This window comes from Bos indicus x Bos taurus, unplaced genomic scaffold (genome assembly GCF_003369695.1).
Source record: "Bos indicus x Bos taurus breed Angus x Brahman F1 hybrid unplaced genomic scaffold, Bos_hybrid_MaternalHap_v2.0 SuperScaffold_100135, whole genome shotgun sequence".
Taxonomy (NCBI): Eukaryota; Metazoa; Chordata; class Mammalia; order Artiodactyla; family Bovidae; genus Bos; species Bos indicus x Bos taurus.
This window is the reverse complement of record NW_020867067.1, coordinates 908,293-921,213: the sequence shown is the minus strand read 5'-3', so window position 1 is coordinate 921,213 and position 12,921 is coordinate 908,293. Positions and strand designations below refer to the sequence as shown.

The window sequence follows — 12,921 nt, the reverse complement described above, 5'->3', positions numbered from 1 at the left end:
TAGTTTAATATCTCTCTTTGGGATGTTTCAGGAGCCCTCTGAAGCAAGCCGAAGTTAGCTAGAGGACAAAGGAACTTCAACAGAATTCAATTTAGAAAGTTTTGTCAAAGAAATCAGTCAAAAGGGTTTAGAACATTCTGTCACATTTAGTCAAGGCTGATGGGTCTATCACTTAGCTTGCTGATACGCCACAATGGGCATATATATGGAGGCTCATGATTGAGTAAAAGTTGACTCCGTCATTTGGACATAGTTGGCTCTAACCAATTTTCCTATGGCTGTGTCATTCCTAAGAAAATCCATTTATCCAACTGATGGTAATCCAGTTTTAGAAAATCCTCATCATGCATAGCTCTTCAGTAATTTTTTTCATACCTTCTTCTACTTAAAACACATCTTAGTTTCCCTAAAGTATGTTCCATAATCAGGTACATTTCTTGTTGACAAATTTGTAACAGAAAACAGTCTTTTTTACCTCTAGTAAACCTAAGTGCAACAGAAGTATTTATACTTATTGATGGTTCTAAAGACATGTCTTTGTTACCAGATATGAATTTAATACTGAATATTTCCCAGTTCATATGAAACTGGAATTCGTTGTTTAATTTAGAATTATTTGATTTGTAAGTGCTTACTTTTCTTTAACTCAATTAAATAGAGCTCATTTACAAATTAATCTCAAAAATATTATCCAGAGACAAAGACATACTAAGACATACACATATTCAGACAGACACAAGACAAGATCTAGCTTCATTTCTAAACTTAGTCATGAATTAGATATTACAATATAAAATTCGCTAACTTATAAATTACAGTTGGAATAAATAAAATTTTTAAAAGCTTTTCCCCTAAGTTTTAGGAGTTGAAGATGGTCTGGATAAGTGTTCCTGAGAGCCCTGGTGTCAAGACACAGGGAATGAAAATCAAGTTCTAACACAGTGGCCGCAGGTCTAAACCAAATGGTGGCCACACAAAGCAAAATGGCCATCACAAATCACAACACAGAACACAGAGTATAAAACACACACATAGACCTGTCAGTGCTAATCAGACCTTCCCTTAAATATAAGGTTACAGTCTCTCAGAAAACCTCCTATAGAGACACACAACTTCAGATCCAAGTACTAACAGAGTAAATGAAAATATCTCAGGTCTTTAGAGATTTCAAGGGGAGGAAAGGAAGCCAGGTTGAAAAAAAAGGGAGGAGGAGGCGGGAGAGGGGGGCGAAAGGGGTGGCCTTACAGATGTCTCCTGCCACCTGCAGATACACAGGCATTACGGGACTTTACCCTTGGCCACCAGGGAAGGGAGGACTGGAACTCGGCCCTACCAGAAACCAGAACAGACCAAAACAGAACCAGAATTCGAGTTCTCTGCCAAGAGGAGGTTATCAGCCTTCAATTCTCAGCTCAGGCTGAGGCCCATTGACCAGATTCCTGCATCCAGGACTGGGGGACTAGAAAAAAAAGGGATAGGATAGGAAGGGTTAAGGAGAGGAAAGAGAGAAAGAAGGGGAGAAAAATCAGTAAATGTTCCTGTTCCTTACCTGGTTGGAGCATTCTGGCCAGTTTTCTGTGTCAGGAGAAGACAAGGGACAAGAGTCCCACTTGTGGCCACTGGGTCTGGTCCGTTGGCAGGCAAGCTGATCCCTGAGTACCCCGAGTGGCCAGGATGTCAATCACAGCAAAGAAGAGACCCCACCATAGTTGCCATTTGTTTCAAGAAGGGGGACCCTTTCCAGGGCAGGAAAGTGGGCTTTTGTGTAACACTCAGAAATGAATTGTCTGAGGAGACGCATGTGCTGACAAAGAGCAGCACAAGAGATTTTATTGGGAAGGGGTACCCGGGCAGAGAGCAGTAGAGTAAGAGAACCCAGGAGAACTGCTCTCTCAAATGACTTTTTGTTTAGATACTATTTTCACCTTCTGCCAACTTCTATAAAGGACTTGAGATAGCTGGCAATAAAAGCTTCACAAATGTGTATACATATAATTGTAAACCATACAATGTTTAAATATATATATAATATTCAATCCACAATGAGAGTAGATATACTACTACCTACAAGTAGATGTTATAGACATCCTCTTTGAATTGCTTCAGAATTTAGGGCCATGAAATCTGAAGGATGTGACCTAACTTTGGAGCTCTGAGAGCATTAATAATAGGTTTTCAATGATTATCTGAGGAAAATGCATCAGCTCACTTCCTGTGGAGCCCTTCATTTTTATTTTAACTCTGCTTCCCAGGTTATCTGCCAGACTGGGCTTAGTCTTAATAGGCCCTCCTGGGAAGAGCCAGATTATTGAAACTGATGAATGTTACCCATCAAATGATGTGAGTCTGCTAAAAAAGCTGTAATTTGGATGTTTTATTGTCATTTTAGTAGGTTTTTTTGACAACCAACAATGACAAGCCAAGTGACTTAAGACCAGGCACAGAAGGAGCTGGTAGGACCCCCCTCCCACCATGAGCGTGAAAGTTGTAGCTGTTGGAATGCATACTTAATGCAATGGCTGTAAGCAATTGTTCATCTGTAGGTCTAATAGGAGAGCAGTCAGTCAGGCCTATCTTTCCCCACTTATGACTGGAATGTATTCCTTCAGAATCCATCCTCTTCACTCTGGGTTTTACTTTGATACCATGGCAGGTGTGGGAGAAACAGGAAAAGCTCATGGGTCTCCATCCAGATGATAGAGTTTGGTTCCCAAGGGCTCCTGGACAGAGTCACAGTTCTGGATGTTTCCTCCTCCTTCCAGGCTCCTCCTGCCTGCAGCTGTGGCTCTGGGATTCCCTGAGTACAAACTGCTCCTGTCTTTCTCCTTGACCTGCAGTCCTTCCTGGGAAAACTTAGGACAACCACTTACCATTCCATCTTTATATCATATCTGTAAATGGAAATGAAGTTTTTGCTTTTCTCATTCAGAAGATGGTTGTGAAGATACTCTGAGAAAACTGATCAGGAAGAGTTGTGAAATGATAACCCAAATCTCTGTGATACAGACATTACCCCCATAATCCATCCTGCAGAGACACACCTGGGCCAGTTGCCCTGGGTCACAAGGTGGGGAGGTCCTGGTGCAGAGAGGACACAGACCAACCAGTGTTAACTCAGACAAGCATCTCAGCCTTCTCATCCCAGCTCCTTTTTGGTCAAAATTTCCATCAGTTGTAATTGCTGCTTGCAAATTATTCTTGCCACTCTTTGTTTGTTAAACCACTCTGTAAATTTCAGCTATAAGTCTCTTCTTAGAATTATCTAAAAATGTTCCCGAATTCTTCCCTGTGTTTTCCCAGCACTCTCAGCCTTGTGCTGATCACTATGGATTTGTCTCCACCTGAGATCACAAACTTCAGAGGTCTTGGACCAGACTAAATCTGCACATCCCTCCCCCCCAACCCCATTGTATAGCAGGCAGACACTAAGTGTTGATTGCATTCTTATTGCTTGATGCTGAAAAGTAAAGGTATCATACTTTTCCTGCTAAAGATGGATACTTATATCAGTGTCAACCAATGATTTCATTTTCTATTCTACCTACTGTCTTTTTAGACCAAGATAATTTCCCAAGATAAAATCACCTCATGGGATAATGTGATGATTAAGAGAATGTTCATGGAACTCTTAGCACAGTGCCTTACATACAGTAAATACTTGGTAAATGGGATCTGCTGTTGTTAAAATCATTAGCCTTGGGAATTTTAAATACTTAGTATAATGATAGAAAGATGACTGTCTATTGGGAGCAAGCTTAAACATGTCATAAAGGCTTATTACATGGGCTTCCCAGCTTCATGACTTAGGCTTTGCAGTGTCCATCAAGTTGATTTCCTCTCTCTGAGCCTCACTCTCTCCATCTGTACAATGAGATAATACTGTTACTAGATAGAGCTATTGTGAGGATTAATGAGTTAATACATGTGAAGCTTTGAAGGTGTAGCCCTGTACACAGTCAACACTCAGTAAATATTAGCTATGGATAGAAAATCTAGAAAGAGGAATCCCTACTTCCAGAGATCAACATTTAAGTTTTGTCTTGTCCTACTTTTCTGGCACTGAATTTGTAATTAACCACTTCTTTATCCCTCCATGCATAGCTGAGACATCTGGATTCCTCACCTGTGATACCTGCTCCCTCATCTTTTGAATAATACCTGCTGACTCCAGATAGTTTGGGATTCAACTCCTACTCTCTGAACTTCAAATATTCTCATTTGTTAAAACTAGTAATGCCTGCCTCATAGGGCTACTGAGTATATCACAAGAGCTGATACCTAAAAAGTTCTTATCATCGTATTTGGCACATACACTAAATATCATGAGGACCACTTATAATTTTATTTCTTTGGAAGGGAAAGCATTCCCTGATGTTACAACCAGTCTTTTCAAGGAAAGGAGTTTGATCCCAACAGAACGAACTGTTACAGTTTATCTTTGAAAAGTATCCTTCATAAGAAGGCTTCTGTATCTGTTTTCACTATTTCAGACATTTCTGCTTGTGGTTGGTGTGGTGGGAGTGATGGTGGCTGCGATTCCTTGGATTGCTATACCTATGGTTCCCTTTGGCATCATTTTCTTTGTGCTCCAGTGGTATTTCTTTAGGACATCACGAAATGTGAAACGCCTGGAATGTACAAGTGAGTACCAGGGCTCTCAGGTTGGGATGGCTATGCAGAATGGCTCCATTTACACCGTAATTCACCAGGCCTCTGGAATTCTGCAGATTTTGTCTTCTGGAATTTCTCACCAAGTCAACATTAGGCTGAACATATTGGCCACTGTGAGTCAGTGTGGTCCTTAAGGCAAATGGAACTGATGGCAGGTTAGCTGCAGTTTTGCATTTTAGCACAAGGAGTATGGATGTGAGCACAAGGACAGGGACTGTTTCTGTCTTGTTCATGACACACTTCCTAACACAGAGTATCCACTCTATAAATACTTTTATTAAAAATATTTCATCATGTTGGAACTAATGTAGAAGGAAAATAGAGATTTTTTTCTTCTCCTAAAGTTACCAGAAATGACAAGGAAAGGAAATGATTAGGAAAAGGAAAGGAAACCTCAGGAAATATGTGTCAGAAGTGATAGATTTGAAAAATACATTTTTCACATGTTTAAGTAAGTTGCAGTTGTTAAATGTATTGAAAAAATACATGGTAGTCACTCAGTCATGTCCGACTTTTTGCGACCTCATGGACTGCAGCCCACCAGGCTCCTCTGTCCATAGAATTTTCCAGGCAAAAATACTAGAGTGGGTAGCCATTCCCTTCTCTAGAGGATGTTCCTGACCCAGGGGTTGAACCCAGGTCTCCTCCATTGCAGGTGGCTTCATTACTGTCTGAGCCACCAGCGAAGCCCTGTTGAAAAGATAATCCCTGTTATTTGCAGGCTTGCTCTTTATCATTACTAATATTTGGGGTGATTCCACACTGTTTATGGTCCCACCTTCCTCAAAGTCATTCATATAAATGATGCTGAAAATAATCCCTTAGGAGGACACAGGAGGGGGATCTGTTCAGTGTGCATTTAGTTTATTACTCCACTCAAATTCCTAGTTGCAGAATAATGGGGAGCAGGGACTTCCCTGGTGGTCCTGTGGGTATGACTCTGTGTTTTTGTTGCTGGGGCACAGATTCAGTCCCTGGTCAGGGAACTAAGAACCTGCAAGGTGCAGCAAAAAAAAAAAAAAATAGAATAATGGAAACACATTTTATGATTAATCATTCTATTCTACAGGTAATCACAGATGATGAAATAATTGAATTTATCTCATTAATGCACATATTTCATCAATATTAAAAAATAATGAAAGTAGAATTGTTATATATATTTTTTAAAAGTTATAAACAGTTGACAGAGAGTTTTGCCTGAGGAAGGGCCATTTCCCATCCATATGGAAGTGGAGAGAAGGGCACCTCGTGAGAATTTTTTTAAGAAGAAGTACAGGACTTTCTCAATATTTGATCTGAAGAGTCTTAGTACTTTGGCACCTGTGGAATATTTGAGTTTTCTTGCACCCTAGTAGGCTGCAATAAGCTAGACAATAAATTCAATCTAGGTTCCCCATTTCCACACCCCAGATAACCACATGTGGTGGCCAGTTGATTAGAACTGTTTATATTCTCTCTCTAGGTGGTGGGTCTGTGTCATAAATAGTAACATTGCTGTTTTCTCTAGTATATTTTAGGACTTCCCAGGTGGCTCAGTGGTAAAAAAAAAAAAAATCTGCCTCCCAATGCAGGAGACGCAGAAGAAATGGGTTCAGTCCCTGGGTTGGGAAGATTTCCTGGAGGAGCAAATGGCAACCCACTCCAGTATTCTTTCCTGGATAATCCCATGGACAGAGGAGCCTGACAGGTTATAGTCCATGGGGTCGCAAAGAGTCGGACACTACTGAGTGACTGAGTGAGTGAGAGTATATCTTAAGGTTACTGCTAGAGCCACCAGCCAAAAGGACATGTGACTGCCATGGCCAGAAGGCATAAGTCAGCTTCAGCCTTGTGCTCTGAAGGATTACTGACGTCCTGAGGTTTAGTTTCAGATCCTACTGCCTAACTGCCTCTGGAAGCTTAGGTTGACACTTTCATCTTAATGACATATTGGCAGCTGATTATAAGGGGGTTTTGGGGGGCACATTTTTGCATAAGAGAGCATAGCAATGGTCAGTCATGGACAAGTGCATAAAACCAACATGACATTTGGTTGCCTTTCTCTAGTCCACTTTTTGCTTTTGGCAGTGCCTGAATTAGGAAGCCATATCCAAATTCTGTCTGGAAATGTGCTGGGATCAACTAGCACAATGTCTGCCAGAGGCATTGTTGGGGAGGGTTAGCACATGTGTCAGGTGTATTAGTACTAATTAGTTCTAATTAGTACCATGGATCTTTAAGTCTGCTGTTTTAAGGAGTTCTCACACTAGATTCCCAGAATCTTGGTTCAATCTCAGGTGCTTAATAAGATGTGCAGTAACAGTGAAGGCTGTTGGGTGTTAGCTGAGTAAGATTTGAGGGTTTTCTGAACATAAATAACAAAATCTGGAGAAAAATTCTCATTATCACACATGGATATCCTTCACCCTGATTATTCTCTGTGTGACACACTGCTGTTGTTATTAAAAGCACAACCTTGGGAATCAGAAAGTTGGGTCTCACACCCAGGTCTATCACCTAGGTTGGTTGAAATAGTTAATCTTGGGCAGTGAATGCTCTTAATCCCTCAGTCTCTGGAGTTCTCATGAGGATTTCTTGAATCGATACTTGTAAAGTACTTGCTGGCCATGACCAAAGGCACTGGACCCTTGAACATGAGGGAATCAAGAACTTACTCACAACAGGTCTCACATGGCTTGAATGATAATCTGGCAGCATGGCTTTCATTCCAGGGTCCCCTTGCTGGCAAAGATCTGTAGTCCTGGTGGGGTGTGTCCCCAGGTGTCTTCAGGGTTGTGGGAAACACAGGCATTAGTCATGTGAACTCGGGTTACATGTGTCTGTGACTGTGGGCTGATGCCATGGCTGTGACATAGTCTGCTTCAGGACTTGTGGGCTCAGTGCTTGTGGGAAAAAGATATTACTTTGGGCAACATAACAACAGAGTCTTACATCCCCTCTTCCTTATTTTAGCTAATTTTCTTTGCAGACCCTCCAGTTCACTTATCCTGGCATCCTGCTCAGCCCTAAATGGGATTTGAGAGAAACAGGATGGCTTTTCATGGGTCCAGATTCCCCCAGCCTGTAACTCTTGGGCATGAGGTGAGGTAGGTGATAGGGTATTTGGTTCCCAGGTGTTCAAGGCTGAGATGACACCTGGTTTCTAAAGTCTACCCTGCCCTCCATCCCTGCTGGAGAGAATCAGCTGCACTTTGATCTCCTGACAAGGGAAGCAGATGAGGGAGGTCAAGGTGCTTAGTTCACTCCAGGACTCTCCCTGGGGGAATAGCCACAGCTGCTTCCTGCTCAGAAGCCTTGTCTGTGATGAATAGTGTTGATGTCACAACATTTGCTCAGGAAACAAGAGCCTAGTTCTAGTGAGTTTTCTGTGCTCTCTGGAGCTGGACCCTCGCCATCCTTCTGACAGGGTGATGGGCCCTGGAATTCACCTGTATCATCCCTGTGAGCACCCTGCTTCCAGACCAAGCTCTAGGGGTGGGTTGGGACACCTGCTAGGCTGAAGAAAAGCCCTGAACAGAGTCCCTCACTTTTATTATTTGGAGCATGAGCTCCATCTTAGTTTATGTTGTTCTTATAAGCACAGAGTTATAGGAAGCTAAAAAGTTAGTCAATAGAGTGAAGAGAGAGCAGTGTGGATGCTGGAATGAGAACACAGGTACACGACTGGATGATCAAAGGCACCACCAAGTCACTCTCAGCTCTTTGTGCGAACAGAGTACAAAGCAGAAGTGTTAGATTGTGTCATGGTTCAGAGATCCAGCAGGGCAGTTGTGAAAACATCCATCAGGTTCCTGGAGCAGAAGTCAAGACCATTCAAAGGCTCCTCATCTGCTGGGTTCTGTGGTCACAAGGGCGGTGCAGCACCGGGTGCTCCGGGACCCCCACAGAGGCTCCTGGCACAGGTGGAGGCCCAGGACGGAGGTGGCAGACTGTCCACTCCTCTTACTCGTCTCACCCTGTCCTGGGTCTGGGTCTAGTCCAGCATGGGGATGTACTGACTCTTATCCAGGCCTTAGGTTACTCATCTAAGGTGGAGACAACACACAGGTAGTTCATCAAAATTCAGAGTGGTGAGGACTTTAATGAGAATTAAATTTTAGAATGCTACTGATTCAAAAATTAGTGAACAGTAATTACTCACCCATGGAAAAGAATGAAATATTGCATCTGCAGCAACATGGATGGATCTAGAGAATATTATTCTTAGTAAAGTAGGTCAGAGAAAGACAAATATGATATCACTTATACATGGAATCTAAAAATAATGCAAATGAATCAGTATGCAAAATGGAATTACACTCAGAGACATAGAAAACAAACTTATGGTTATCAAAGGGGATAGGGAGGAACAAATTAGAAGTATGAGATTAATAGACACACTGCTATTAATATGTAAAATAAAAAGCAACAAGGATTACTGTAAAGCACAGGAATTTTATTCAGTATAATAATAACCTATAAGGGGATATAATCAGGAAAAATAATAACTGAATGACTATACTCTATATCTAAAACTAACACATTGTTGTAAATCTTCAATATATTTTTTAAAAATTGTGAACAATTCCCATCTGGTGAGATGCCAGATAAATTTGGAGGGAGGCGTGTATGAGAAGACCTTGATGAAAGAACCAGTAAAGAATTGCTTTATCTAAATCTAACTGTGATTTTAATTTGATCAAAGGTAGTTTCAAAGAGAATCTTTCACTCCCAGGTCATTAAAATGAAGCGTGGTGTGAGCAGGAGTTTGAAGGTCACATGGAGGGTTCCCTTTGGAGGGACGTGTGACCACAGAGCCCGGGAGGCAGTGGTTTCCTTGCATCCAGCCTCCCTGACTTTCTCTGATGTGTGTCTGTCTCTGCTGCCCCAGCTCGGAGCCCGGTGTTTTCCCACTTAGCATCTTCTCTCCGGGGACTCTGGACCATCCGAGCATACAAAGCTGAACAGAAATTTCAGGAGCTGTTTGACTCACACCAGGATTTGCACTCAGGTGTGTAAGTTTCTGGAGATTTTTCCTAAGGATGGGGTGTGCTGCTTTTTGAGGGCTGACCTCCCTCTCAGGTGGCCTGGCTGGCCAGTCCTTCTCTCTGTGCCTCCGCATGTCCCCCTCACACCTGCCTCCCCCACGCCTTCCTCTCACCATCCCCTCTGTGCTCCTCTGTTCCCCATCACCCACTGATTTTTTCCCTGGACTGGCTCGCATTGTCCTTCCATCACTGTGCCCTGTGGACTTCTGTCTCTTTAGGGCAAGAGTCAGAAAACTTTTTTTTTTTTTTTGCAAAGATCCAGATAGAAAACATTGTAGGCTTTGAGTGCTATACTGTGTCTGTTGCAACTATTCACCTTTGCTGCTGTAGCACAAAGACAGGCAAAGATAGTACATCAGTAAATGGCTGTAGCTATGTTCCAATAAAACTTTATTTTCAGAACCAGGTGGGTGGCTGTTCTTGACCCCTGGGCTGTGGTTTGCCATCTTTTTTCAGAGCAGATGTGGAGAGTAGCAGATGTGATTGAGGAAAGTAATTTCCTGATTCGCTACCCACTTGATTATGCTTTGTATCAATGAAGTTTTTTCCCTAGGTAGAAAGTTCAGAATTTCCTCTAAGTCTATAAAATCCTGGCTAAACTTTCCAGTCATTATTGTATTTTGAAGATAAAGTGGTAGTTGAAAGCCACATGCAGATCCTTTTAGCTGATGTCATATAGATGCTGGTTCCTAAGAATAAATACTACAGGACCCGGTAGTGAGGGCAGAAGGTGCTGGAATCAGTGTGAGCTGTTCTATCTGCTGTCAGAGAGCTGGGAATAGTCAGCCCTGTGAGAGGATGATCTTCAGGTTGAGGCCCAGCACTGCAGGAAATGCACCAATGAGACGATTTTCCATCTTCCTTCTTGTGATCTTGTTTTTGTTGATAAGTGGGTTGAAGTTTTCAGTACATGCTTCCTGGACTGATTCCTGTGTGTCCCATACATTGTCTTGTGTTAGTACCTAGTTTTCTGAAATGTTTAGTTTCTTTGGGTGTGTAACTTTGCTGCTCTACCTTGTGTAAAATGCTCAACTGAGAATAATGCTCTCCCTACTGAGAAGCAGCTAACATGGTTTTTCTGTTTATGTACTATGCTTATTACATCACAAATCCAGATGCTTGGTTCCTGCTTTTGACGACGTCCCGATGGCTCGCTGTGTATCTAGATGTCATCTGTGCCATCTTTGTCACTGTTGTTGCCTTTGGGGCCCTGATTCTGGTAGAAAGTAAGTATAGATGTGCATATTTGTGGTATATTTACGGTTTATAGCTTTGGTTGTAGTTATTAAACTCTTGCCATTTTGTCTAATGTATACTATTTGGTTGTAATGAATTGTATTAAAGTGCTTGCAGCATGTGAGTCCATTTGTGTGCATTGTGGTCCATTTGAAGTTATTTGTGTCTTTTTTTCATTTATTTATTTACAGTAGGTCCCTGTTGAGACCCCTTTAAAATTTTTTTTGATTGGCATATGGTTGATTTATGATGTTGTGTTAGCTTCAGGTATACTGCCAGGTGAATCTGTTATACATGTGTCCACTTTTTTTAAAGATTCTTTTTTCTATATCCCATGAACATTGGGGTGCATGTATCTTTTTTTTAGTGATTTTCATTTTAATTAATACTTCAAATAATTAGAAAAGAATTTTTCTTTTTGGCTTTTGGACTCTTACGGAGCAAAGACCAGGTATGAAGTGCCTGCTCCAGCAGACCTGTGGTGACTTGGGACCCTGCTTTGGCTCACATGAACCATTCTTTTAAGTTCTATTGGGGTATAGTTGATTTACACTGTCTAGGGGCCCCAAGTTGGAGAAGGCAATGGCACCCCACTCCAGTACTCTTGCATGGAAAATCCCATGGATGGAGGAGCCTGGTGGGCTACAGTCCATGGGGTCGCTGAGAGTCAGACAGGACTGAGTGACTTCAGTTTCACTTTTCACTTTCATGCATTGGAGAAGGAAATGGCAACCCACTCCAGTGTTCTTGCCTGGAGAATCCCAGGGACGGGGGAGCCTGGTGGGCTGCCATCTATGGGGTCGCACAGAGTCGGACACGACTGAAGCGACGCGGCAGCAGCAGCAGCAGGGGCCCCAAGTAATAGTTGAAGGAGGCTGTGGCACTCATAGGAGCCTGGAAAACCATTTATAACTTAAAAGCTTTCAGATGGTTAGAAACAAATCCAGTTACAAAGTTACAGAAGCAGGGAGTAAACAGTGAAAAAAGAACAATTAGAATTATTATGATTAAGATAGTTTTCTACCATGGGGAGCTAGTTAACGTTTCCCAGAGTGAGGTGACTGAGGCTTCAGGAGTATCCAGAGCCTGAATCATCTTGTTGGACCATAAGGAAAGCTGAGTGCTGAAGAATTGATGCTTTTGAACTGTGTTGTTGGAGAAGATTCTTGAGAGTCGCTTGGACTGGAGGAGATCAAGCCAGTCAATCCTAAAGGAAAGCATTTCTGAATACTCATTGGAAGGACTGATGCTGAAGCGCCAATGCTTTGGCCACCTGATGAGAAGAACTGACTCATTAGAAAAGACCCTGATGCTGGGAAAGACTGAAGACCAGAGGAGAAGAGGGTGGCAGAGGATGATATGGTTAGACAGCATCACTGACTCAATGGACATTAATTTGAAGTCAGCAAAAACAAGACTGGGAGCTGACTGTGGCTGAAATCATGAACTCCTTATTGCCAAATTCACACTTAAAATGAAGAAAGTAGGGAAAACCACTAGGCTATTCAGGTATGACCTAAATCAAACCTCTTAAGATCATACAGTAGAAGTGACAAATAGATTCAAGGGTTTAGATATGATAGAGTGCCTGAAGAACTATGAACAGACATTTGTAACACTGTAGAGGAGGTGGTGAATAAAACCATCACCAAGTGAAAGAAAAGCAACAAGGTAAAATGGTTGTCTGAGGAGGCCTTACAACTAGCTGAGAAAAGAAGAGAAGTGAAAGGCAAAGCAGAAAAGGAGAGATACATCCATCTGAATGCAGAGTTCCAAAGAATAGCAAGTAGAGATAAGAAACCATTCCTAAGTGATCAGTGAAAAGAAATAGAGGAGAACAATAGAATGAGAAAGACTAGCAATCTCTTCAAGAAAATTAGAGATACCAAGGGGATATATCATGCAAATATGGGCACAATAAAGGACAGAAATAGTACGGACCTAGCAGAAGCAGAAGATATTAAGAAGAGGTGGCAAGAATACA

At 42.0% G+C, this 12,921-nt stretch overlaps 1 protein-coding gene across 2 annotated transcripts in view; it reads left to right on the top strand.

The window, feature by feature from the left end:
- The window catches only part of LOC113888439 (multidrug resistance-associated protein 4-like), a 159,651-nt gene that overhangs the window by 85,238 nt on the left and 61,492 nt on the right, over positions 1-12,921 (top strand). For both annotated transcript variants that reach the window (XM_027535568.1, XM_027535569.1), the window contains exons 20-22: positions 4,491-4,641; positions 9,545-9,664; positions 10,817-10,927. In XM_027535568.1, the coding sequence (XP_027391369.1) occupies positions 4,491-4,641; positions 9,545-9,664; positions 10,817-10,927 (382 nt within the window). The remainder of the gene's footprint in view (positions 1-4,490; positions 4,642-9,544; positions 9,665-10,816; positions 10,928-12,921) is intronic.